General features: G+C 38.4%; 1 protein-coding gene across 4 annotated transcripts in view; it reads right to left on the bottom strand.

The window, feature by feature from the left end:
* Positions 1-726: 726 nt before the first annotated feature.
* Positions 727-27,205, bottom strand: part of ATAD2B (ATPase family AAA domain containing 2B) — a 75,748-nt gene continuing 49,269 nt past the window's right edge. For 3 of the 4 annotated variants that reach the window (XM_071548263.1, XM_071548266.1, XM_071548267.1), the window contains exons 23-28: positions 24,960-25,082; positions 21,333-21,470; positions 8,420-9,115; positions 6,637-6,764; positions 5,227-5,355; positions 727-4,047 (exon numbers count right to left, since the gene is read on the bottom strand). In XM_071548263.1, coding sequence (XP_071404364.1) covers positions 4,006-4,047; positions 5,227-5,355; positions 6,637-6,764; positions 8,420-9,115; positions 21,333-21,470; positions 24,960-25,082 — 1,256 coding nt within the window. In that variant the 3' untranslated portion in view covers positions 727-4,005. The remainder of the gene's footprint in view (positions 4,048-5,226; positions 5,356-6,636; positions 6,765-8,419; positions 9,116-21,332; positions 21,471-24,959; positions 25,083-27,205) is intronic. The other variant, XM_071548264.1, reaches the window with a different exon arrangement.

Raw genomic sequence — 27,205 nt, 5'->3', positions numbered from 1 at the left:
TAAAGTCACAACTCTCTTATCTCCTACCAAAATTTGGCTTTGAGTCTTTTTTACAGACTGTTCAGGCAACATTATGTAACAGATATTAAATTCCTTATCTAATTGTGCTTTCAAAGCTGCACATAAAAGTGGAATTGGAGTCAGACATGAAGTGATTTACTACTACCCTCTTCCTTGGTTACTCTTTTGGCAAGTTTAAGGTACGTAGAAAGGAAAACAGGAACAGGAAGCAGGTGTGTTCTAAGTCCTACACCTCAAGGGAGCATAACAGATCAATAGAACAGCTCCTCGTGCTGTTCCACATGGTATAGATCACTGTGTACATCACAGGTACTTTGTAAGCCCTGAACGAATTGCTGAGTAAGGTGCAGGCTGAGTCTTCATTTGCAGAACCTCTACCAGCTTGCTCTCCTCTGCATGAATTATTTGTGAAGCAGAACTCCAAGATATATTAATCTTTTAAAAAATGAAACAAAACCCAAACAACCCACAATAAGTAAGAACGTTGATAAAATCGAAAAACAAGAGTGTTTCCTTAAAAACCATCTAATTAGAAGCCATTTCTCTATTGGGCAAACACTGAAAGCAGAAGCTGGGATTAAATCTCCTTGCAAGGGAAACATCTGAACTGTGAAATCAAAGGAGGGCTGGTAAGGAAAAGACTTGTCACCAGCCAGGAGGCAGCATTTCTTTTAAATATGTTTTTGAAGGAGCTAAAGCTGTGTTTTCTTGTCATCTTTATTCAAGTATTTCACAGCAGTTATATTACAAATTACAGTAAATGTTCAAAATTTCCAGAAGTTCAAAAAAATTAAATAACTTACTTCAAACTAACATAAAATGAAATCAAAATGCAAAACATCAATTAAAACACAGTTCTGAATAAAACTATAGAATTCAAAATATACCATAGCTGATGAAGTCAGTCTACTTAATCCACAAAGTAGACACATGTTAATGAAAACAAACAGGACGCCCCAATGTCTAAATAACCCAATGTACAAGATACAAAAGATGCAAGTACAAGCCCAAATTCAAGCTTATGTTGTGATTACAAAATAAAATAAAAACAAAATAAGTGACTATCAGCTGCAGGACCTGCCATTCAGGAGACTGAAGGTAAAACCAGCGCTGACCCACCAAATTAATTAAAAAAAAAAAAAAAAGGAAGACAAGTTATTACAAAACCCAGTAATCCTATAAATACATTGGCATATGAGGAAATCAAGTAACAATACAGAGGACACAAACAAAAAAATAATCACAGGTGAGATTCAAGCTTGCAAATACAATTAACTCCATCACCATCAACTTCACCCAAGAGCAACTCCATCACTGCCAGCCCCCCAGGGAAACCTCCTTCCTTCTGGTTGGCCACATTCCATCTGCCCCAGCACAAGGACTCACACAGGAGTTTATTTGCAATTTTCACAAGAAGAAACAAGGAAGAGAGGTCAATTTGTACAAACTCTTGCCAGTGTTATGTGGCAAAAAATTAAAAACATACAAAGAGTAAACAAGTTTAGACCACATAGATAGATTAACAGCTGTTTAAACTCTATAACCACCAGACATCTGTAAAGGAAAACAAAAACTGAAGTGTGGTTATTTGGGCTAAGAAGGCGAGTATATCATTTTAGGTAAGCTGTCCACTAGAACATCTGATATCAGCTACTTTTCTCTAAAACAATATGGCAGCTCCTCAATTAGTAAAGTTGCCTCTTAACAATTTTTCCCAATCAACAACTGACAGTAAAAATTTTCCTTTAGAAACCTGACCTTTTAGAACCATTTTTAATGCTAGTCATTAGCTTAAACTTGCTTTTCACACTTAACTGGTGACTAAAATTCTCAACTGTTTTAGTTTATATAAATTCGTTATCTTCTTACAAATGAATGCAGTTTTATCTTCCACAAGTGCTGCTGTTACTTGAACAAAAACTTCATTGAGTGACACTGGAATAAATATTTTTAAAAAATTCTGCAGCAAGAACCTGAGACTTGCAAAAAACCCTTTTATCAGAAACTTGCTACAAAAAATCTGCTACATTTCAGTTAATCAAATCTTAAAGTTTGTAACAATTTCCATCAAAATACAAAATGCTGTTAAGGTACCAGATACACAAATACCTCAAACAGGTATGATGCTAATAAATACTAAATGAAACATGGAAAAAAATCCCATAATCAAATCTGAGATCAAAGAATCTCATTTAAAATGTGTTTTCTGCTTGTTTTTCTTGTTTTAATCGCACTTTCCCACCTAAAAAATACAGTGTTTCTGCATGGGTTGCATTTAGGTGTAACTACACTTACACAAACGCTGAAAACCTTTTTCTGCCATTAGCTATGAAGAAAAACAGTGGCATTCAGGGGAGAAAAAGATCTAAGATGGAATTATGTTTAACCATAATGTACAAAGCACTTTGGATTGCTGCAGTAGCCCAAGGCCCACGTTCTCTCTCTGCAGCACTACACTGGGAGGAGCCGTAGAGGTGGAGACAAGTCCCTTAGCTCTGGTTTGGACATGGGAGCAGAGTGATTTCAGTCCTCCATAAACACTGTTGGTAACTAAAATACAAAAAGCTGAGGTAGCTCAGTATCTCTGCAGTAGTCTGTTTTCTCTAATTAAAAACTAGTCACACTGCATTGCATATTTCTGGACAGACACTCCTGCAGCTACGTAGGGACAGTCACAACGAATGGGTCACAATGGGAACATCAGCCAACTGCTCTACACGTGGGTTCGAAATAAATCAGCCCAGGGAATGTTTTAACACCAAGCTCGTGATAAAACATGGGGTTTTTTTTCCTTGAAATAGCCTAGAATGTTCTCTCCAGTTGCCAAAAAGGAAAGGTGTTGAACTACACAATTCAGACGCAGAGAACTCCAGTCTGAACAGATGGATTCCAAAGGATGTCCTCCAATCCCCCCAGCAGTGACAATGCTTTGCACGGAACAACTCGAGAAACCTAATGTAAGTTTATTTTCAACTGAGCTTGGGCTCCAGAACTTTGACCAACTACAGTGTCTTCTTACTTGCACTGCACAGTCCAAGCCATATATTACAAACACACAACTTCAGAATGAAGCCTGCCAGTATTAAACCTTGCTTTCCTTAAAGAACTCACACTGGAAAACAAGGAGATGGTGGGAAAATGCTTCATTTTTAGCTACACAGAAGAGTTTCACTGTGTAACTTGTTTCTAAAACAAATATGTACCAATGATAAAGGAATTTCACCATTTTGGTAAAGTATGTGGCTTTTTCAGTGTGTCTTAATTTAGTTCTGTAGAGTAAGACAGGCATTATAGAACAATAATACTGGTTGCCATCCAATGAAGAGAATACAATTCATCCTTTTGGAGATCTTCATTCTGCAGACAGCTTTCTAACATTGCCATTTGCTACAACCCAAACAAATTGCTTAGCCTAATCTTTCTCAATTGACTGAAAGGCACATTAAAGGCAGTTCTAGAGAGCCTCATCTTCAAATTACTGTACATCCAGTTATTTAAGATTCCTACCACAACAATGCATCACTGCCTTCTTTAGAACAGATTTTTTTGTCCATAACCCCAGAGAAAAGTTGGAAAAAAAATTAAAAAAAGGTTGCCTGTTTAAAAATATTCAACTTAGTTCTGCTCTTTCCAGTCCTCTTGTATGTGTTGGTCTTCACTTTGCCCAAAGTTTCCCCAAAGATAATGCATGTAGAGTGAACAAGAGCAGGAATGAGAATGGTTTCTGTAGCACCAAAGAATCTCCAAGCTGTGGCATTGTATTCTTTATTTATATCAGATACAACTATATGAAGTTCCGTTTGGTTCTTGTAGGCTGGTTGGTTTCAGGTACCTGAGACAATAGCACCAAATTCAACAGAAACAAAAAGAGAGCACTTAAGACCAAGGCTCTGCACGTACTTGGTGCAAATGGAAACTGAATGGCTCAGAGGGCTGCTCTCCCATGAGCAGTTTGAGAGGATAAACCCACCCATCTTGACAAGTTCACAGGAATGTTTCAAACACATGAACTGTTCTTTCCATCTCCTGCAACAGACACAGACACAGACCATCAATTACACGTAAATACACAGAGACAGAAATAACCTCACATTATAGAATCATAGAATGATTGGGTTGGAAAAGACCTCCGAGATCATCGAGTCCAACCCTTGGTCCAACTCCAGTCCCTTTACCAGATCATGGCACTCAGTGCCACGGCCAATCTGTGTTTAAAAATCTCCAGGGATGGTGAATCCACCACCTCTCTGGGCAGCCCATTCCAAGGCCTGATTACTCTCCCTGTAAAGAATTTTTTCCTGTATGTATGTTAGTGGTATTTACTGTGGTTTGGGTTTTTTTAATCTGAACAAATAAATAATAGGAAAATAGACATTTCTGTTTATTAGCTGCTATCTGCTAGCAAAATATGGTAAGAGAGGAAACTAATTAAAGAAGTACTAACGCAGAAAGCACTCTACTATGACAGTCCATCAGAAATCAAAGCTTATTAGGGTCACTTATGTAATTAATGTGCTCAATATGTATTAGGAAACCATTGCAGTGGCACACTGCATGAATTCAAGTCTTACTGCAAACTTACACTATTGGTGACCCAGCTATAAACACATCTCTGCACAGTTTGGATTATCAAAGTAAAGATCAGTCTCTACATAGTCCTGCTGGATAAATGCCTTTTTAATCTACCTAACATTTTGCACAGTCTTTCAACACATTTTCAGGTGAAGATTGCAAAGGAACAGCATGAAAATGGTTTGAAAAGTATTTTGCAGGAACTCTAAAAAATCCCACACTAAGGCCTTTCCAGGCTCTGTTGTAAATTATTCATGGGGAACAATATTTAGTGCTCAGTGATCCAACTGGAAACTTGCAATTGTTGTCCTTTTCTCAGCAGGGCTGGTTATCAGCAGGTTGATTCAAACCCCTCAGCAGCTACAACAGTGATGTTGGAGGGAGGGCACATCCAGAGTTACGATCAGACCGTGCCAATGGTGAAATGACCCTTTTCTGAGGGAAGCATTATCAGAAAATCTCTGGTTTCTCAGTCATTACTACACTAAACTTCTGTTTAGACACACGTTCCTCAAAGTCTATTTAAAGGTTTCGCCCATAAACCAGTGAATCGACACATTAACAGTTCCTGAAAAACCTGTATCTCACAATATCAAAAAAAAAAAAAAGAAAAAAGAAACTGCACAACATCACCTCTATCAGCTGTGATTTGTCGTAGTCTCTACGATGTCTGTAGATGCACTGACTGAGGAGTGAATACAATCTCTCAAGTTGGTCAACTGTCAGGTTGTCACTTTTCTTAACCACCAAATCAAGCAGTTTCTGTCGGAACAACCAAAGGTGAAGGTAAGAGGGTTTTTTATAATCAGTTTTTACAATTTTTTAAGGACAAATCAGAAGTGTAGTCTCCTTCTGATGTCCTACTTTGAAGGGATACATGTAAATAAAATGAACCACACCTGGTATCAGCATGGCTGTTGCTTCCATATAGATACAAAAAGGACTCGATGTCCCTTTTCACTCTGCTTATACCCACATTTTTTTCCTCAAGATTTTTTTACTCAGCATAGTTGGGGCAATGTTTGTTCTGTTTGAATGCTACTTCATCCTATTTCATCTTGATCAATAAAAACTGCTTGATAGCTAAAGCAGACTTTTTAAAGAATTTCCATTGGCAAGAAAATTTAAGTACGACCACATGACAACACACTTGGAATTGCACAAATGTTGACAGACAGTACAAAAAGGAGAAGAGGACAAGAAGAGGCACAGAACACATGTAAAATTGCTCATGAAGAAAAGGTGAAAGTATTTTACAAGTGGCAAAGGGTAAAATTGAAGAACTTTTTTTTCCTCTTACAAGAATTTTATGGTTCCAAAGAGATTATCATCTGTACTCCACAGAAAACAGGATCTCACGGAATCACAGACTATTCTGAGTTGGAAGGGACCCACAAGGATCATCGAGTCCAACTCTTAAGTCAATGGCCCACAGAGGGGATTGAACCCGTGACCTTGGCATTATTACAACCAAGTTTTAACCAACTGAGCTAATCTCAGTAGGTCAAGCTGGTTTTTACAAGAGAAGACAGCAAATTTTATAGTAACTTTGCTTAAAAAGAGACAAAATTGAAAGAAAATTAACTAGTCTGTGATGCCAAAACATTGGCACAAATTCCAATTTGCTTTCCAATCCAGTAATAGTTCTCTACACCAAGTATATATACAGAGGAAAGGAAGAAATGATGTTAACTCCTAATTACTAGGCATGTTAACTCCTCATTACCAGGCACCCAGCAGTTCCTCCGTACCTGGCATGTCCAATTAACACATATGAGTACCTGCAAAAACTGCAATTAAAATGCTGGACTGCTGTGCCATCACTGGATTTGTAAATGTAGTAATGATGGGACAGTAAGGATTCAGCAGCTCTATTAATTTTTCATCCAAAAAACACTGATCAACTAATCATTTGCAGAAGTCACTGTGGTCATACCACTTGTTTGCAGTCAAAAATAGAGGAAATGTTAGTTCACAATAGAGAAAGGAAGGATTTTTCATGGAGCTTGTTAACAGTTCAATTTATTTTTTCAGTTCTGTTACCTTTAGTCTGTCATGGTCAACAACTACAGGGGGTACAGGATCTGATGGTTCCTCTGGGACCTGCTCCAAACTTGTGGGCTTTGACTGTTCCACAGCGACTTTTCGTGTTTTCTTACCTTTGGATATACCTGTAATTTGAAAAACAATTATCAGTAATGGTAGTCTCACAAAATGAACAGCTTATTTCTCCACTTTACTTTGATTTTGCTTGGTTGGTTTGTTGGATATTTTTGAAACAAGCAAAGTTGTAGCAGTGCACATTATTCATCAGCTTTGCAGAATTCTGAACGTTTGCAGGTGCACAAAATCAGTTCAGAAAACACACATGAAACTGGTAATCTTTAAACTGAACTCAGAGGTCCCAAGAGAAAATTGAATACCACTAAAAGAAATCTCATTATATCATTTTTACTTAACAACAACAAATTAAACCAATTCTAAGAAAAGTTCCAATACTAAACTAATGCTGAAAATCTTTCTGCTTAAGTTAAATAAATCCTCCTTTTACTCTCCAAAGCATTCCACGTCTTCATCACCACAGAATTCTAACATCTGCTTTACTCCCCAAACCTCGTGCTTTCATGACAAATTTCTGTTTTCTTCCACCTCTGTGTTCAACCTGTTCTCCAACCCTGTTGTAGAGAACAAAGTATTTTTATATCTCCTCATTCTCTCCCTACATTCATTCACTAGTTTTCTCCTCCTCAACTATTTGAAGTGCCTTTCCTTCTGAGGACCTCTGCTATTATAACCCTCCTGAAGTATACAGAATTCAACTGCCAAATTTGGAAATGTAAAGGCTCTTAACACATTATACTCTTCTTGTGATATTCTTAGGACCTTTCTTGTACTATTCTTCTTACCCTCGGAGAAAACACGTATGTACAAACACAGCCAACATCGACACAGTGATATTCTCATAATTCAGATCTCTCATTAAAGCTTTTACTTTGTAAATCTCAGTGCTAACTTTTGAAGTATAAATTTCATTCTTTCAGATAATTCTGAAAAGCTCATTAAAAAGGCAATCATGCATAAGGCTTTTATTTCAGTTCCCTGAGGAAACTGTGTCTCTAGTCTTCAAAGGACATGGCCCCTTCTTTTATGCACCACTGGGATTTCACTTCTCCTTCCCTTATCTTTTTGCTGCACTGGTAACTGTGCTCACTGTGACTCCAAACACAGACACCTCTCCAACAGATAAACAACAGTTTATGTGGCTTTTGCTATGACTTAAACTTTTGCTTTAACTTTTTCTATGAACAAATGTTTTCATAGGAATACATTATGTATTTCTATGGTTTTTTCATCCAATCTCAATGACACTTCATCATAAATCTCTAACAAGTCAAAACTTATCATGTAGATCAATATATAAATCAGAACATACAGATCAAAAGAGACATCATATATTTATCTCCATTTATAATATTTTTAAATATTTAAGTTTTGCTTTACTGTATTTACATGTATTAATGTATTTCATGTATTTACATGTATGTGTTTACAGTATTTCCCACAAAGGCTACAAAAATAAACAGAATAGTGTTGAAATGAAGATATACTTACTTGCCTAAGACAAAAATACAGCAAGTCAAGAGTGGAGTTCTATTTTTTCCATGTGGAATTAAATGTAATCAGACTAAGAGTTTCAAATAGAAGTCAGCAGTTCATAAAATATTACTGCATAGTATGAACTGTAACATAAGGTATTACAATGCAAAATACACACATTACCTTGGGACACCAATATAAAGACAGAAACATTTAAAACCTGCTATACCTTCTTTATCTGCTTCAGCATCTTTAGTTTCAATGTCTGTGCTCTGTAGTGTTTTCTCATTATTGCTGCAATGTGGTAACTCAGCTTTCACTAGATCAGTTCCTTGACTTTCACTGGAAGCTTTCATTTTCTCCTTTGGCTGATCTTCAGATAAAGATTTTTGTTTGTTACTGGACCCATCAGTGTTGTCACAGGGTGAAACAGCATCAAGTGCTTCCATTTTACCATTATGACAGGCTGGAGCAGGGACACCTTCGGAGCTATGTACAGATGTCTCTCCATTCACACAGTCCCCTCTCGACGTAGAGTCCTTCCTTAATTCCTTTTCCGTACCCAGGGTGACACTGTCAGTTATTAACAGGGATTCATTCGAGCTCTCTTCCTCCGTGGATGCAAAATTGTTTTCCTTTCCTGATGTCCCATTGTTAAGCCTCTGCTCTGCATCTATATCCATAACGTCACAAGAGGATTCATCATTTGTCATAGAGAGGTCTCCTGTTTCCTCTCCATTCTCCTCAATGCAGTCAGTGATGATCTCTAGCTCTCCATTTTCCAGCAATTTACTGTCCTCACCGTGATTTTCATCATCAGCAAACTTTGCATCATCTTCATCTTTCTTTAAATTATTGACTTTTCTCTTCTTAATAATGCCTTTGCCCCACTGCGAGCGCCGTCTCGATTTCCTCCTTATTCGAACTGAATTATATTGGGAAAAAAAAAAAACAAAAACCTTTTAGATGCACAGGTACCCCTCAGTAAAGAGACCAGGATACTAAAATATGCTGCTGTGTGTGAAGCAAATGTGCTCACACTTCAAGGAAAAAGCAAGCTGCCTGCTGATTTCAATGTGAAACAACTGGAAATATCAAGGACTTTTAGAAGTATGAGGAATGGACACTCAGTCATGCACATAATTCCTAAACCATGGAAACAAGAAATCCCTAAAAATGTATTTTATACATTAATTATAATACATACATTTGTAGGTAAAACACTGAAAGAAAACAGCTAAGCAATGATGTAGAATTCATTCTCCTTTGGGTAACACAGACATTTCCAAAGACAGTTATTCTCATTTGCCCTTTTTAGGTCCTCAGCAATTTAAAATTATTATACAACAAACAAATTGAAGTGCAACCCAAGGATTCACAGAATAATTCATTTCAGAAGGGACACAAGGGAGTCTCTAGTACAACCTACTCCTCCAGGGGGAGCTGTAAGGGCAGACCAGATTGCTCAGGGCTTCACCAAGCCACGTGTGGAAAACCTTCATGGTGCAGACTCAAGGACCTTTGTGAGCATCCCACATGGATGGGTAACTGTCCTAACAGTGAAAAGGCTTTCTGACTTGTATCCAGTCACCCTGTATTTCCATTTATGTCTACTGCCAAGTCAAAGGCATCTTCACTGTTTAAATCAGCTAACTCTCCTCAGTCCCACATTCATTCCCACGTCTGTACTCAAGATCACTGCATCGACAAAATGTGGCTTTAAAAAACCCTCACAAATATCTGCATTTATACAATGAGCCTGTAAGCAGAAGAGGAAGCAGTGGTCCTCAAACCAACCTCACCCCCTCATGCCTTTCCCCTGTACTGTGCAACTGAACTGCAAGCAATATGGGCAGGTGATAATTTTTTCACTATTTCTGCATCCTTATTTGTTCATTTTTTTCTTATTTCTTAATTGTATATTCTAAGCCTTTGAAAAATTACATAATAAATTATTTTTTTCAGAAAGGGTGTTTTATTTTACTAACTCATCTACAGTGAGATACAACTGAGGCACCAACCTAAAAAAGGTTTGGGGACACATTTGCAATATGATCACCAAGTGCAGAAGGAAGACCATTCAAACCTAATGCTGTCGTAAACATCCTTCTCAAGAGGACTAATGAGCCACAGCTCAGAAGACCAAGAAAAATGCTAGGAAAAACTGAAATTCCTACATTCAAATTCAAGGAATGATGAAGACTGCTCATATTTTTGCAGAATTGCTGAAGTTGTGGGCAAGTGACTATACATGGAAATCACAACCAAGTTACCAGAGACTGACAAATGTTCTTCCATTTCAAAATGAACTCTCACAGTGAGCACCTCCATAATGTTCTTTATATTTTTAAGTTGCTTTGATTTATGGGGTATTAAGTCCCAGATCTGTGTCTGCCAACCTCACACTGAGTTACAAAGATCTTGCTTTGAAGATACAAGCACTTTGCAGGTACAAGTGCTGAGAATTAATTCACAGACGCACAGTTGTACTTCAGAACTTGCTCCCCATGAGTGGTGTATGTAAGTAGGTAGTTTAACCACTACATTAGGAATAAATCTTAACCTTTTAGCTTTAAAGCTATCTAAAGACACAATCATACTGCAATAAAAGCCTCACCTGGAATATGTATTTATTGCTACAAATAATCCTTATCAAGAATTGCAAATTTTGAGGGGGGAAAAAAATCCCCTTTCTCCAGCTATTTTCAAGATTGGACAGTGGCTTCTGCTGTCAGTGTCACTGTATTATTGATTACAAACTACAACCTACTCACCTGACTTTTCAGGATCTCATGTATTTTTTCCCCTGGACTGTACAAGAGATTTTCATTAATAACTGAAGCAGCAAATCTGAGACTAAACAGACAACTTACAGACAAAATGAATTCCCCTCTTAGGCAATGGGTTTAGCCTCAGTTCAACTCCAAAGATGGGTAAATAAAACACAGAAGGGGAGTAAAAATCTTTTAAAGGAAATACAATAGGTACTGAAGTGTATAAATTAATAGCTGATTTTTTAAAAAAATACACTGATTTTGGCTTTTTAAGCTGATTTTCCTCTAAGTCAGATATATCTGTCAGCTATCATGTCAAATATATTTGACTTTTTTTTATCAGTGAATTGTACTTTAAATATTTTACTGGTGCATCCCTTCTGTCTACCCTGAAAGTTCCACCTGAGATGAGAACCCATGATTTGCCTAAACACACAAGTAAATTTCTAAAATTCTTAAATGAGAGAAACCACATTAAAGCAAAATGGAATTAATCTTTGTATTACACATTAAATCCCAAACAACAGTCAGCAAGTCCAGCTCACTCACTGTCTCAGGCAGTACTTTACAAGCATATGTTGCGTGTGTTGTTTTTTACTGCTGTTTTTAATTAGGACAAAGCAACTACAGAAACATCTTTTGGGATGAGAGGGGATGTTTTGGATCCAGATCTTCAGCAGCCAAAACATTGCTACATGGATTTTTCTTTTATACAGACAGCCAAGCCTCTAAAAGAGTGAAAAAGCTGAGCAAGGAATACAACATTTAAAAACAAAGCCCCCCAACAGTCTGTCTTTCTGTCCTATCCCAGTCCAGGGAATGGTACCCGTAGGAGAAGGGACTAAAGCACCCGAGAACCACATGACCAACTGTACACATCGACACCAGGTTTCATTATTGAGACTGATTCCCTTTATATTTACTGAAAAGAAAAAGGCATTACTGCAAGAATATCACAGACCTAAGAAGCTGCCATATGAGGCAATTAAAAATAAAATTTATCTCTGAATCCTGCAGGACAGTGGAGTATGACTCAAAAAGGAAGAAGGAGCTGCCACAGGGTAAGAGTGTTGCAAAACTAAAAGGCTAAAGGGATTGCAGCTAAAAAATAAACTTTACCTGGGGTCCCATCTTTGCTACCCTAATATTTGTATTTTAGAAGACTGTGAATTACCAACTGCAGAATTTCACACTTTTTATTTTCTAGTCAATATGATTCATGATACATTACCAGTTTCCTGCAGGTAACAGAATGGGACAACTATTTAGAGAAGGAAAACTTTCAGTGAACTCTGTTAAAAAAATGAGCAGAGTGCAGACAATTGCAAGTTAATGCCTTAACACCTTTTCAATTACTCCTTTTAAAACTACTCATCTGAAATCTCCCCATTGACACCCAGTCCTTTGGCAGTTTTTGTGCCAGAGGCAGTAAAAATACTGTTGTCAGAGGAATCCTTCGTTATGGAACTGAGTTTCTATAACACAAACTATTACAATACCAATTATTCACACATGAATACATTCACTTGCCTTCTGAATTGCTCAGCTCCTCACTTTATAATCTTCACATAACCTCTACAGATTTGCCAAGGGGATCCTCACTTCAGTTCTAGCTTTCTTCTGGTTTGCTTTTTTGGCAATCACTGCTCAGAATTTTTAGTGACAATAAATACCTGCCTGACCACAAGTCACACATAACATTTCACTTGGGTTCACATGAAGTTGGTATCAAACTTTACCTGCTCCTTTTTTTCCCCCCCTAAGCTACACAACCCACGCAGACAGCACTTTGTAAAAAGTGATATGTAATACAATGCAATTAATCACTGAATACAAATTTTGTTAAGCAGTAAGGGAGGTTTCTCAATTCCTCCATTCCCATGTTAAGACCCAAACAAGGCAGACAGTGTTTCTCCAGGAACAATTAAAAAAGAAATTCTGTGCTGTCCTTACACTTCAGAAAGACTAGTCCTCTAGGTGAAGCTAAATGAAATGAAACCTGTAGCAGACTTTCAGAAATTCTGAATTCTTGCCCACTGACAGGTGCTGCTTGGAGATTCTCCAGGCAGACACACCAAGTAATGACAGACAACATCTTCTGGTGAAATAGGAGCCAACACTGTCAGAGGAGAGCACAGCTCTTGGCTACTGAAGAGCAGTGACAGTAAAACATAGAACCCTAAATGATTATTAAACAAAAAATCCAACTCCTTCCTACATTCCCAAAATATTTCTGCAAGGCCTAATGGTAACTATAACCTTTCTGTTTAGTATGCGCTGAAGAAAACAGACCTCAAAAATGCAGGTGAATGGTACAGAAGCTTCAGAGCTGAGGATGCACCTTTGCTGTCCCCCAAATCTGGCAGTGCAGTGACAGAACTGTAGACTACAGAGAAATAAAGCTAACAGTTGGAAAAGAAAGCAGATATAATTAGAAGATTCAGACTGTCAATTATTAACAAGCAAGTCTGCTTCCCTTAATGTGCACGAACTCTAATGAGATGTAGCAACCAAGGCAAAGATGTTTCTCTTGAAATTTCTGTAGTTTGTCTACTACAGTAGAGTGAGTGCAGCACAGCATTTGGAGGCTAACAAGTTCACTTTATGCTGCAGAAAAGACCCTTACATGCCTCTGCACTGCTTAAAATCCATCAGAGAATGTGAATCCTCTGTCATTAAATGATAAAACTGACATCCATCAAACAGTAAATTCTCTGTTGTTACTTTATTTCATGAAGAATTCCTGGGGATTAAAATCCAAGGAAGATTCTCATGGCAAGAGAGATCACCATGGATCTAGATTTTTTGTCTGCAGTATCAAGAACCACTTAAAGCAATGCACATGTTTGAAGTTTTTCTTCCATGATCAAAACCCTCAACTCCTTTTTGAAGCCTTGTGTGTAAAGTAACTCAAAGCCTTGAGAAAGCACTTAGTATCAGCAACTTAAGCTCTCTTATGCAGCATCCAGGATATCTATGTACTTGCCACAGTAATTTAGCTGCTTCCAGTAGCTCCACATTCCTTACCAAGGGGCACCAAACAGTCCACTTGAAAGTCTCTGGAGTTCCTACTCGCAAAGTCCCAAACTGCAGTCAGAGATAAGCAGCAAGAACGAACAGAGCACAGTTCCACAATGGCTTAAAAAGCTAAATGAAGTGCCAGCTCCCACTAACAGACAAAGCCACGTCTCCTCCAAAGCCAACTATACCATTTCCACTGCCTCATTTGTGCCGCCACTACTGTTCCTGCACTAAAACAGATAAGGGAACTCAATCCATATGAAACGCTTTTTTTTTTCTGGGTGAGTTTTCAACGTCTTTGGTTGAGCTTTCCAGCTCATGAATGACAGTGCTGGCACAGGGAATATGCCACCAGTGACAAGGCAAGTAGTGACCTGCAGTTTGACCAGCTTGAAGTGACTGAGGAACTAAACCCTAAAAGTGTCATTTTCTCTACCTAATGGAGGGCACTCAAGGCACAGAGCTGACAAGTACATTAAAAGAACTGCATACAACAACTTCACATATTTATGGTCTTCCTCAGCATATGCAACAGCTTATGTTGTGTAAACAAACACTTGGAAGACCCTGGGCACTGCAACTCAATAAGGCAGAGTCAAGTTTCATAAGGAGTTGAAATGCACAGATACCCATTTCAGCTGCAGCACCCTCAGCATTTTCACCCCCATCAACTGCTTTCCACTCCCATCCCCTACAATGCTCTCAAGTCAAGTTCTTCCCATCCTTCTCACACTCCTTGTTCCTCCTCACCTCAGCTGACAGGACACACCACAGCCAAGGTGTGCATGCCATGCCTGGCCAAAAACATGTTTTAGCTGATCAGCTGCCAAAGCCAGGCAGAACAGAAAACTACCATTTTCAATCTACTGCCTTTTCCTTCAGCAGACATGTGGATTTATCCAGCTACCAATTTTCACAAAACCTGCAGGAATCTAATCTTTCAGCCCTCAACTCCTGTCAAATCTGTCTGAACTCTGCTAAATGATTCACAAGTTATTAAGGAAGCGGAGATGGACAGAGAGCACAGGTATGATTTTCTTGGGAAACCAAGATAAAAATATAATTCACCTGAAACCAAAGTAATTATGTTAGTAAAACAGATGACAAGACATTCACATGGGAAAATGAAGGAGGAAAATTAAGTCAAAAGAGAAGCGACAATCGGATTAATGTCACCTGTGGAGATAATTTTTAGACTTTTCACCTCTATAGATCTGCTCATTTTCCCTCTGCTGATCAGCTCTGTACAACAGCAACTATTCCAGCTATACATATTCTTGGTACCTTCAGCTGGCCTTTAATGATTAATGAACAACACCTTCCTGCTGCAAGAGAGCCACGAACAAACAAGGAAGAATCACAGCTACAGGTGGTTCCTCTGTCAAGGAGCAAAATTAAAAAAAAAAAACACCAAAACCCAAACATTATTAAGGGATCTGAAGTTAAGAAATGGGTAATAATCATCAGAAAATCTGCAGCTTCTCCAGACAGAAACTTTACACCAAGTCTTTAAACAATTTCAAGCAAACTTTGCCAGCAATTGAGAAACAGAGGAAGGAAGGGATCTATCTAGTGTGAAAACTGCTTTTATTACCCCACTTGTGCATAGCATTACAGGAAAAAAACTGACTTTAGAAGAACTAACTAAAAAAACCTTTTCACCATGTTTATAAGAAAGGAGGTTATAATGTTTAAAGAAAACCTCCTTCTTAAGAGAAGCTGAGCCATCTTGCATTACTGAGTTATAAAGGAGATGAATAACAAGAAAATATAAAAAAGTCACTGATCACGTAAATTGTAGAACCCATTTTGCCCTCTGTTAGAGAAAAAAGACATTAGACCAACTCAAGAGCCAGGTATTTAACAGTGATGAAAGACAATTTCTTTGCCACTAGATATCAGAGACCAAAAGCTTGATGGGATCTCAAACAAGCAGATTTAAACTCCCATAAATCCACTAAACTGTATTTTAAGTAAGAAGAATTACAAAGCCTGTGGGTTTAAAAAGATATGTTAACCAACTCTGAATCAGTTAAGTTGGTATTTCCTCCAAAATCAAACATTAAAAAAAAATTCTCAAGCATTTCCAGCTTCCTTTTAAATCATCAGGCTGAAGGCAGGATCAGACACAGGAGATCAAACCACTCCCATGCAGAATGCCAACTCCTACACTACCCAAAACAAAATGATAAAGAAACAAAAGGAGACAGTTGTCTCAGCTCTGAGTAAAGATGTCCTCAGATTCCAGAAATCTTTTTTAATGGTGTCTGTCAAGTTACAGTACTTGCCTCTGTCTCCAGTGAGAAATAATCCAAGTCAAATCTGGAAAGCAGGAGGAGAAGTCAAAACAGTATCAAGTGTAGGATGTGTGACAAAACAGCAGCTACTCAAAATTTAATGTTGGCATCTGGATGGCTGTTAATATGCCAGTATCCATATTCTAAATCCAAACTCAGAACACGAGACCAAAAGGCAAAAAATATTTAGAACAATAAAAACCATATGGCATCTGTTCTGCCATGTCCTTTGATAAGGCATTGCTGCAGTCACAGGAATGCCCAAAGTACAGCAGTCACTGACACCACTGTAGCAGAGAGGTCAAAGAGACACCAAACAGATAAACAATCAGACAATGACTGAGAACAGAATCGTTTCTGAGAAAGATTGTAAATGAAAGACCTTTCCTTTCTAAAAATCTTCTAAAAAACACTCCAGACAAAATAAAATCCTTTCCATGATAAATCAGAAACACAGAGTTTTATATAACAGCAAAGACCATCATTTGGGGTGGAAAAAAACTAAACCAAAAAACCAAACAACCCAAAAAATCCCAACACAAAATGGCCCACAAAATATTATTTATTTAGGAACTATATTTTCTGCAACAGTTATTTAGATCCTTGCTTGATCTCCCTGCAGTTCTTTCTACAGAGATCACTAATCACTTAAATTATTGAGAAAAGTTAGCAGTGTTTTTACTTCATATTTCATAAAATGACTTTTATAAAAAACTTGTATTTTTAATACTTTGCATAACACAAAGGATTTAAATTTTTTTTATTTGGTCCAAATGCCATTTTCACAGCTATGCTATTTATCACATGGCATAAAAGACATCTTCTCTATGAAGAAAACATAAAATCTGCAGTCTATCACTACAATATATTATCATTAAATGCTGCAAAAAAAGATAAGAATGCAGAGCCGAGTCTTCCCCATAGTTTATTTATATGTCACACTAAAGAGCAGCTGCAAGGTAGTGAAACAGTGTGCTACATGCCCCATCTACTGGCAAAATGGAGCAGCTGGATAAAGTTTTACTATGCAGTATCCCAACAACCAGAGAGATGGTAATGCCTTCTGTGTCAACATGTACTATCTAAACCACTTAATTTAGCAGGCACACCAAACTGTACGTGGCTGGTAGTTTCCTTTTCCACACACATCCAAAAAAAGGCAAAATGGGGCCCTCCTCATCAATGCCCAGTGACAGGAGGTAATGAGCACAGATCAAAGTACAAGACATTGAAAATAAAGAAAAAGAAATTATTGTGGGAGAGGCCAAGAGGCTCCCCAGGAATATCACAGAGCCTCCACTCTTGGAGATGTTCAAAACACAACTGGACAAAGCCTTGAGCAACCAGCTCTGAGGAGAGCTAGACTAGATGGGAGGGAGTGTCGATCTGCTGGAAGACAGGAGGGCTCTGCAGAGGGATCTGGATAGACTTGAGAGATGGGCTGATTCCAATGGGATGAAGTTCAATAAGGCCAAGTGCAGGTCCTGCACTTTGGCCACAACAACCCCCTGCAGCGCTCCAGGCTGGGCACAGAGTGGCTGGAGAGCAGCCAGGCAGAAAGGGACCTTGGAGTACTAATTGACAGGAAGCTCAACATGAGCCAACAGTGTGCCCAGGTGGCCAAGAAGGCCAATGGGATCCTGTCCTGTATCAAAAATAGCGTGGCCAGCAGGCCCAGGGCAGTGATCCTTCCCCTGTACTCTGCATTGGTGAGGCCACACCTTGAGTGTTGTGTTCAGTTCTGGGCCCCTCAGTTCAGAAAGGATATTGAGGTGCTGGAGCGAGTCCAGAGAAGAGCAACAAGGCTGGTGAAGGGACTGGAGCACAAGCCCTATGGGGAGAGGCTGAGGGAGCTGGGGGTGTTTAGCCTGGAGAAGAGGAGGCTCAGAGGTGACCTCATCACTGTCTGGAACTACCTGAAGGGAAGTTCTGGCCAGGTGGGGGCTGGTCTCTTCTCCCAGGCACTCACCAATAGGACAAGGGGACACAATGGGCTTAAGCTCTGCCAGGGGAAATTTAAGTTGGATATCAGAAAAAATTCTTTACAGAGAGAGTAATCAGGCATTGGAATGGGCTGCCCAGAGAGGTGGTGGATTCACCATCCCTAGAGATTTTTAAATGCAGATTGGCCGTGGCACTGAGTGCCATGATCTGGTAAATGGACTGGAGTTGGACCAAGGGTTGGACTCGATGATCTCGGAGGTCTTTTCCAACCCAATCGATTCTATGATTCTATGATGTCCAGAGGTTCCTTCCAACCACATGATTCTATGACCATAAAACTACTTACATCAGACCTCTGGCCTATGTCCTGTTCTAAGTTTCCACCAGAACTCCTGCACTTGTCTCAAAACACACAGTCAATATGCAAATATTTTAAACTGCCTGTTGCAGAACTTTCCCAAATAGATTTTCAGCAACTTCTAGTAATGCAATACATTTTAAACTCATCTATACTGTGACACACAATCCACTATAGCTGCACCTTCTACCAGGGAAATGGAAGCAGCAGATGAAATCTAACTCAGGAAGGTGTAACACCCCGTTTTCAAACAGAACAACTGTTCTGTGCCACAGTTCTGACAGCCCATCTTGGCCTAACCAAATAAACAAAATACCTAAAATACATTAGAAAAATTGAATAAATCACAGAATAACAGGTAGCTAAAAAACCAAAGTTTTATACAAAATATGTAACTTCAGAAAACAAACCAACACATAATAATCCAACTCTCATTCTCTACCACACAAGTCCCAAACAGGGCTTTAAATTTGGCAAGGCTCCTGCACTGTCTCCAGTTTACTCTGTTATTAGAGAAGATACTTCACAACTATTTCTTTTCAAGTTTTCCAGTTTTTCATCTGAATAAAGCTTTTTACAGCTATTATCTAAAATACTGTAAAACAAAGCTTCTAAAAAATAATAACTGGTCAGGAAAATAATGTTATGACTGGTGATATTTTCCTTAGGATTTCTGTAAGGGAAAAAATTAATTCAAGTTCAAACAGCAGAAAAACATTTTCAGAATTAACAATTGAAAAGTACAGGTTTTATCTTGTGTAATTAAAATACACATATAATTTTTCTTGTTATTCTGCTTGTGTAATACACTGCAGTCTTAAAAAAAATCTTAGTTCTTGACCATAAAAAAATTTCCACTCTGCCTCTAAAATCATCTCTCTTCAGAAATCCCTTCTCTAAACTTGTTTCTTCCATTTATAAAATCACAATCCACAGTATCATTTGCTGCTATTCCAGCTCCCTGCAATCTTCTCAGTTCTCCTCTCACCCTTCTCTAGCTCTGTCCTCCAAGCACCCTTTTAAGGCCATTTCTCTTCCTAGTTTCTATTCTCTCCTGAACTGACCACACCAATCTTTAAGTGTGCCCAATGCCTTGGGCACCATGCCCATGCACTACTTGAATCCCTTCTGCAGATTTCTCATTGCCCATCAGTTCGTGGTTCTCTCCTGATTACCAAACGCATCACATCCCTCCCAGACCAGACACCTCTCCCAGACTGAGCCTGAAAAGGCAATTTTTTATTTAATAATAGTCCCAAACACCACTAAGCCTCAAATTTTCTGGCCTTCCAAGCTAAATCACCAAAGTACTAACAGGATCAGTGCCTTAACAGTAATTCTGTGGTTACACAGAGACACGGGCAGTTTCCAACAGGCAATGGCTCGAGTTTTCAAACAACTGCCACTGCCTCCACAATAGAGGGGGAAGAGAGCGAGGTGCTGGAGCTGCTTTGGATGTAAGTCACCAGCCACGGCTGCTCTCTCTCTCTCTCCTCCCAAGAGATGTCCAGCTTGGAGGTCTATAAACCCCACCATCTGCTGCACAGCCAGGAAAGTGCTCTGTAGATCAGCCAGAGTGAGAATCTCCATCTTGGACTTCATAGGAAATTAAAAAAATGTTTGGGAATCCCTTCTCTCCACTCTGTTTTTGTATGAGCTGCCAAATGAATAAAGAACAGCTTGGATCCACATCATCAATTTATTATATAACAATTTATTCAAGCCATAATTCTGTACAATTGACTTTAATTCCTTTAACGGAAGAAATTACAGCTTCGGGAAATAAAACCATGCACCTCTAATTAATTAAACCATTTGACATCAACACTATCATTCATATATAAACAATGTTCATCTCTGGGCAGTTATCACCATGCCTAGAAAACTATTTCTCATCAAGGACAAGCACCATGAAGGAGAGCACAAAGACCAACGAAAATCTGTCTGCTTCAATCAATCAGTTTTCCTACCAAGCAATAATTGATAATGCCACTGATAATATATTAATAATGGACTTCACATTTCAGCAGGAAAGGCATGCACATAACCATCAGTATATCTCTCCCACTCCCTTTCTCTTGCAGTCTTTATAATGAAAACAGCTGTTATGCATTTACCTGTTCTAATCAACTTACCTCTTGAGAGTAATTAGCAGTGCCTCTGAATACCTACAGTCACACACTCAATGCTAGAGATTTAGATCATTTACTTGGGTTAATCCAGCAGGTTCCAGTGAGCGTATCTTAACATCCCCCAATAATGCTCTAACTGTTGATAACCACTGCCATAAAGGAAAACACACTTAAATTTGCAATCTCTTGTCTAGTTTTTAGTGTGATACTGACTGAAGGCAGGAAGTGAGGATGGTACATGTGAGGGAGTATTAAGCAGTATGTAGGTATGTACTTGTGAATACAGAGGGTAAGAAAACCAGAACACTCAAGAAACCAATAAAATTGATCTTCTCATTGGATCAGAGTTGTCTTATACTGAAAATAGTCTTTTATAAAGAAAAATGCAAAATACTCATATGGCATTAGAAAAACAGTTATTCTTTATCATAAAAACAGAAATCCTGCCTCTTTACAACTTCCTGAGCACAGATTTCATGTAGTCAGAAAAAGAGTACGTGTTTCATACACAAAATTACTTCTGAAAATAATCAGGAAGCAGTAGTAGAGACACATTTAAAATGTTTGCCATTGGAAGAACCTCTGATTTTCCACAATTACCACCTAAAGTACTTACACGCACATTTATTGGCAGAGTTGGGCCACACAGCCATCGTGGGTTTTTGTTTGTTCCGAAATGCCTCTTCAACTCTCGCTTCTGTCTTCCGTACAGTGGAACCGTGAGGATTTATCTGTTCTGCTGGGACTGACAAGCCTGCACGCAAAAGATAACCATACCTATTTAAATAAACCAAGCTGCATAAAACTGCTGAATTTAAGAAGAAACATGGAATACCATACTGCAACAGCAACACATCAATTAATATTTAGCTGGATGTTCAAAGCAAAGATTAGAATCAAGAATATTTGGTTTCTACTTTCAAAATAATTTACTGGTTACATAATCTTAAAACTGTCAGCTCTCAGATGAGAAAAACGTGACTGTTTCTCACATTTGGGTCCCCAAAGATTGCACTCTTCTATCCACATTTCTTCTACAAAGCAAATTTTTACTGAATGTTTCAATTTTTCCTGATTTTAAACAGCTGATTTAAAGTAAGTGGCAATTCATAATGGCATTGTCTGTCATATCAAAAAGAGCATCTGAGTAAGAACCCTGTATTGTCACTGTGATGTTACATAAAATGGATCCATTTCAGAGTCAATATGAGCTCTTGGATTAAGACAGCGCAATTCTCCTTTTAACAAAAAGTATGGTTTGCTTTCTGTAATGTAAGTTCATCTCATTGCTTCTACTGTTTTATAAGGTTTTTAATTAAATTCTAAAAAGACAAACTTTCATATTGGTTAAGCACATTTTAAAGACATCAATGAATCTGTTAAGTTTCATATTTGTGAACTAGAATTTCCTAGCAATCCACTGAAACAATGTACAAAATATCATACCACATCTCCAACAGAAACCAGAACCAAGTGACCAAGAGCTGACAAGAAGCTCCAAAACTGCTGGATACAGAAATTACAAGATTCACAAAGAAACCGTCACCTCAGATAGTAATTACAGTGTAAGTTTCTAGGTATCCTTACAAATACTTTAAACTGTGTACCATATTTAATTACTCAAAACATCCACCACTTCTACTTTTTATCTGCTGGTCGCAACAAAAAAGTTGCTTAAAGTGTGTAACAACTTATGAAAGCCTTTGAGTTTTCTTGGGGGGGATTCCTCCAGCCCCAACAGATCAAGACCACCACTTTGACAGGACTGCAACCCCCAGTTAAAGCAACAGACGTGGCTGCTGCAACTACCAAGTTTCATTGCTGCATCCAGTGGGTGTTGACTGTGTATCTTAGGACCCTTATCCTTTCTTTCTCTCCCTTATACATTTTCTTAAGTGTTATTTTTATGCTTAAATATTGCTGCGTTACTATAGATCTTAACACTCAAAATAGCATCATACCTGTTTACCTTTGAAACAGAACTGTTCTAAAATAAACCCTGCCTATACATGTTTACAAACACCAATTATTCAGTGTTGTTTCACTCTAACCTACTCCAAAGGATTTATTAACAAGAACCTGGGTTACCTTCCCCTTCTGGGCTGGGTCATAACTCCAACCAGCATCTTGTACCAATAATACCTGCTTTTTCCATTGCATGATACCATCAGCCTTAATTAAGGCTTAAGAAGCTCCCCTTCATTCAACAGGGTTTTGTCCCCACAAATATATATATTCTTTGGCCACTCCCCAAACAGCAGGGCAGCATTCCAGTTAGTTCCTTCAAGTCATAGAGCTACGCTACAAGTCATAGAGTTACGCTCTGTAACAAAGAGCTCTTACAAACATTTACTTTAACCTCAGAAGCAATAACCTTTAACAATCAAAGGGACTCGGATAATTAACTGAGCACAGCTCACAGCATGGCACTGCAGCCAGAATTGTGAATATTCTTATACTTCCAGTAGAAAAGGACAGAGAATGCATTTTATTAGTTCTGTTTTACAAACACAATGAATTACAACTGGTTCACTTATCCACAATTCAAGACACATACTGAAAGCTTACACAAAATTAGACAAAAACATGCATGACTGAATGGAAAAATAAAAAGAACTGTATCCATTTTAACCTAAAGAGAAAGCTTACAGATAGCTGAGTAGTTCAAAGAAATTTATTAATAAAGCTTATTGAATCTACCAATAGAAGCATTTCAAGAACCAGCACTTGTAAGTTAAGACCAGCTAATTCAACCTAGAAATCAAATAATGCAGCTTTTTTTACCAAAGCAGGAGGCAAAGCAAGATAAAGCTGGAATTATTGAAATCAATAATCCCTAACTCAGCAGGAAATTTTGTTCTAATGTTAGAGTTCAGTGATTTTCAACCTTTTTCAGCTTTCAGAACTTTAAAAATTTTCCATGGAGGTAGAATCTTTTATGTAAACAGAGCACTGTTTCCAAACTGGGAATATATTTGGACTTTTGATTACTTTCACTGTTGAAAACAACTGCACAGTTTGGTGGGGGGCTACATTTCCTAACTCTGGGCTGTCTGATCATCAGTCTCACACTCCTTTCTATGTGGATGTAATAGTAGTTACTTAATCCAAAAGAAGTCAATATATTATCACCAAAAGTATACTTGTGCCAGAGTGAACTGAAAATTCAGTGATTTAAATACCATTCTCCCTTAACATAATTATTATACAGCACTACACGGCACTTTCAGAACACAGCTCTGGCTCCACATCTTCAATTAGTGCATCAGTCATAACATTTATCTGTTCACTAGGTTCTATTGCCTGTAACAGTAGGCAATGCATCCTTCTTTTGGGAAGGACAGTGCCTTATCAGACCAGCTCACAGAACTGGAAAACAGACAAGTTTCAACCTCAGTCATCCTTTAACTTGCATACCCAAATCTGACATGCATTCTATATTTTATCTTAAATTAACTTTTTATATGGACATTTGTAAATTCTGTTTTCTATCCCATATACCTATAGGAGCTTTTCTTGATATACTTGATGTCCCCTGGACAGGTTTAATTCTATCAGGGCTCCAGCTTTCCTTACCTGATCCCTGGCTGCTTGGACAGTTTCTCAGTAGTCTCCCCAAGCTTTCCCTGCTTCCACCCTCTGCAGGCCTCTCTTTTGCTTTTAAGTTTGTCCAGGATCTCTTTGTTCATCCATCCATTCAGCCACCTGATATGCCTGCCTGACTTCCTCTTTGTTGGGACACATCTTATATGAGAGATTGGAGGAGGTGATCCTTCAATATGAACCAGCTTCCTTGGGCCCTCTTCCCTCAAGAGTTTTCTTATGGGACTCTACCAAGCAGATGCCTGAAGAGGCTGCTCTCCTGAAGTCCTGGGCAGTGAGCTTTGCTGTGCCCCCTCCTCACTGCCCTAAGGATCCCAAACCCCACAGCTTCATGGTCACTGCAGACCAGCTGCCTCTGAGCTTCACACTCCCCACCAGCCCCTCTCTGTTGGTGAAAACAAGGTCCAGCATAGCAGCTTTCCTTGTTGGCTCCTCTGTCACTTGGAGAAGGAAATTATCCTCAACACACTGTGGGAACCTCCTGGACAGCTTATGCCCTGTAGTGTTATCTCTCCAATACCTATCAGTGCAGTTGAAGTCCCTCAACAAAGTCCAGAGCTTGTGAATGTGAGGCCATTCCCATCTTTCTACAGAGGGCCTCCATAGGTTGTTGTGTTACAATAAATGAAAATGAACATACCTCTTTTTCTCCTCGCTTCCTTGATTTCTTCACACATCTTATTAAATTCTGGATCCAGTTCAGCAGCAATGATAGCGTGAGCAGTGTCCTTCAAAGTACATGCTCTGTGTCTAATTATTTTATCTGGAAAACAGGACAGCACACTTGTTTTATCACATTGATGTAAACTTTTTACCATTTCCATGTTGCTTTGTATTGTCTGTTACAACACTGATACAGGGTGACGTAATACAGTGTAACAAAGTGCAGAGTTCCAGAAGTAACAAGAACCTGGTCCAGGCATTAATTCACTCACTGGAGTCCAGGAACACATGGTTATATTGCCTGAAAAATCACACATCATCACCATCTGTAAGGTAGACCTGGCTTGCTTATGTTCCTCCCCTGCTGGTTTTTTTCTTTAACCTAAAATTATTGCTTAACTGTCATTTAACAATTTCTAGAAAGTTCAATATTGCACTAAAACAGACTACTTTATTCCTTGTTTTAAATAGCTATTTCTCATTTTAATCCTTTGAGAAAATCTGGCAAGAAACAAGTCTTGAGTGTGCTACATTTTCATACCTATTTGGGGAGCAGGACGAATTGCCCACGCTGGAAGCCTAAATGCAACTCACGAAAACCAGACCAGTTCCTGGGGCTTTGAAATGTACAAAAGAAATTATTCTACTGTTGACATTTGAAAAGTAATTGTAACTTAATAAGCCACCCCATATGTGGAGAAAATTGACATCTAGAATGTTGCTTTTCAATGAAACCTACAACAGTCGTCGTTTGCCTTTAGTACAAACATATTTAATTTGTCAATTCATCCACACTGAATTACTTTTTCCATCTGACGGAGGTACTTCAAGAGCAAGCATCAACATTATCATCTATAATGTATTATACAACCATCAGATTTAATGTTTTAATAAACTTTAAAGACAACAATTAAGAATATCAATGAACATTTATTAAGTAAGGTTTGTAATTCTAGAAACAGCAAATTTTACAGCTGGAAAAAATGCTGAGTGAAAAAGGCTATCCAGTATCCATCTCAAAAGAGCCCAACATGTTTTCTGGGGAAAACTACCACATAAATCTACTGAAATTTGAAGTTTTTCTCCATGTTTATGAAGCATTATGTTTTATGATTACAAAAAAATGCAGATGTCATTTTGAGATATTAGACTTTAAAATGTTGGCCAGATAATAAACTTTAAAAGATGCCCTCACAAACGAGGGAGAAGGGAGAGGAAAAAAAAATAAAATTCAAATCAGGGGTGGTGATTGAACCACTATCTTCCTCTAATCCTGTGATGAGCAAGACTTTCCTACAGACAATGCTTCAGAGAGGCAAATACTATTATATCCAACATATAAAGGTTATGTTTCCATGTCTTAAGACCATTTACCAGCCAAACAATAGAGAGAAAAAAACCCCAATCCTGTCTCACTGTAGAACTTATCTGAAATTTCTTAGGAAAATACCAGCAAAAAATCCCAAAGAACCAGTTTTGGATATTCATACTGCACATAAAACCAGTTGGCCTGGTACTCCCACTGTTTTTCCAGCTTAATGACAGGACAGAAGCAGGTACAGTACGATTCTTCTCTAAATTCAAGCATAAGCAGAAGGAAATATATATGCCCAGCTTTAAAAAATGTGAACATTTATAGGTTACTAGTCAGTTAAAGCATGTATCTGAATGCATGGAATGCTTCCTCAGAATAGCTGTTTCAGCAGGGTGTTCACACAACAGCTCAAGGAATCCTGCATGCCAGAAGAGCAATACATCACACTGCTGTTAACAGCAGAGGACAGAACTATTTTTGTTACCTCCAAACCAAAACTGAACCTAGAAGGAGCCAGATCAATTTCTCCCAGCTCAGTTCTGACAGCAAGGAAAATCAAAATATCCCTAAACAGGTGCTCTTCAGATACACTCAGAATCCCAAGTGCCCATCAAGGGCTTTCATTAGTTCACATCAATTACACATCAGAACTCCTCAAAAGTGTGTTATCAAGAACACAGAAAAGCTTTTGCTGTATATTATCAATGGATTTTCTTAGCTGTAAAACAAAACACATCATGAACTGAAGAAACAGTGGATCATCTACATATATGAACAAGCACTGGGTTCAAAAGGCACAGTGAAACAAGCCCAAGTGTTTGACCAGACTAAACTGCACCCAGTCCACACATGAGACACCTCCAAATGCCCCAGAAAACCAAAAAACTGAGAAGAAAAATACAGAAAAA

Source organism: Pithys albifrons, chromosome 2 (genome assembly GCF_047495875.1).
Source record: "Pithys albifrons albifrons isolate INPA30051 chromosome 2, PitAlb_v1, whole genome shotgun sequence".
NCBI classification, from domain to species: Eukaryota; Metazoa; Chordata; class Aves; order Passeriformes; family Thamnophilidae; genus Pithys; species Pithys albifrons.
Note: the sequence above shows the minus strand (reverse complement) of the source record. Positions and strands in the feature narration are given on the sequence as shown.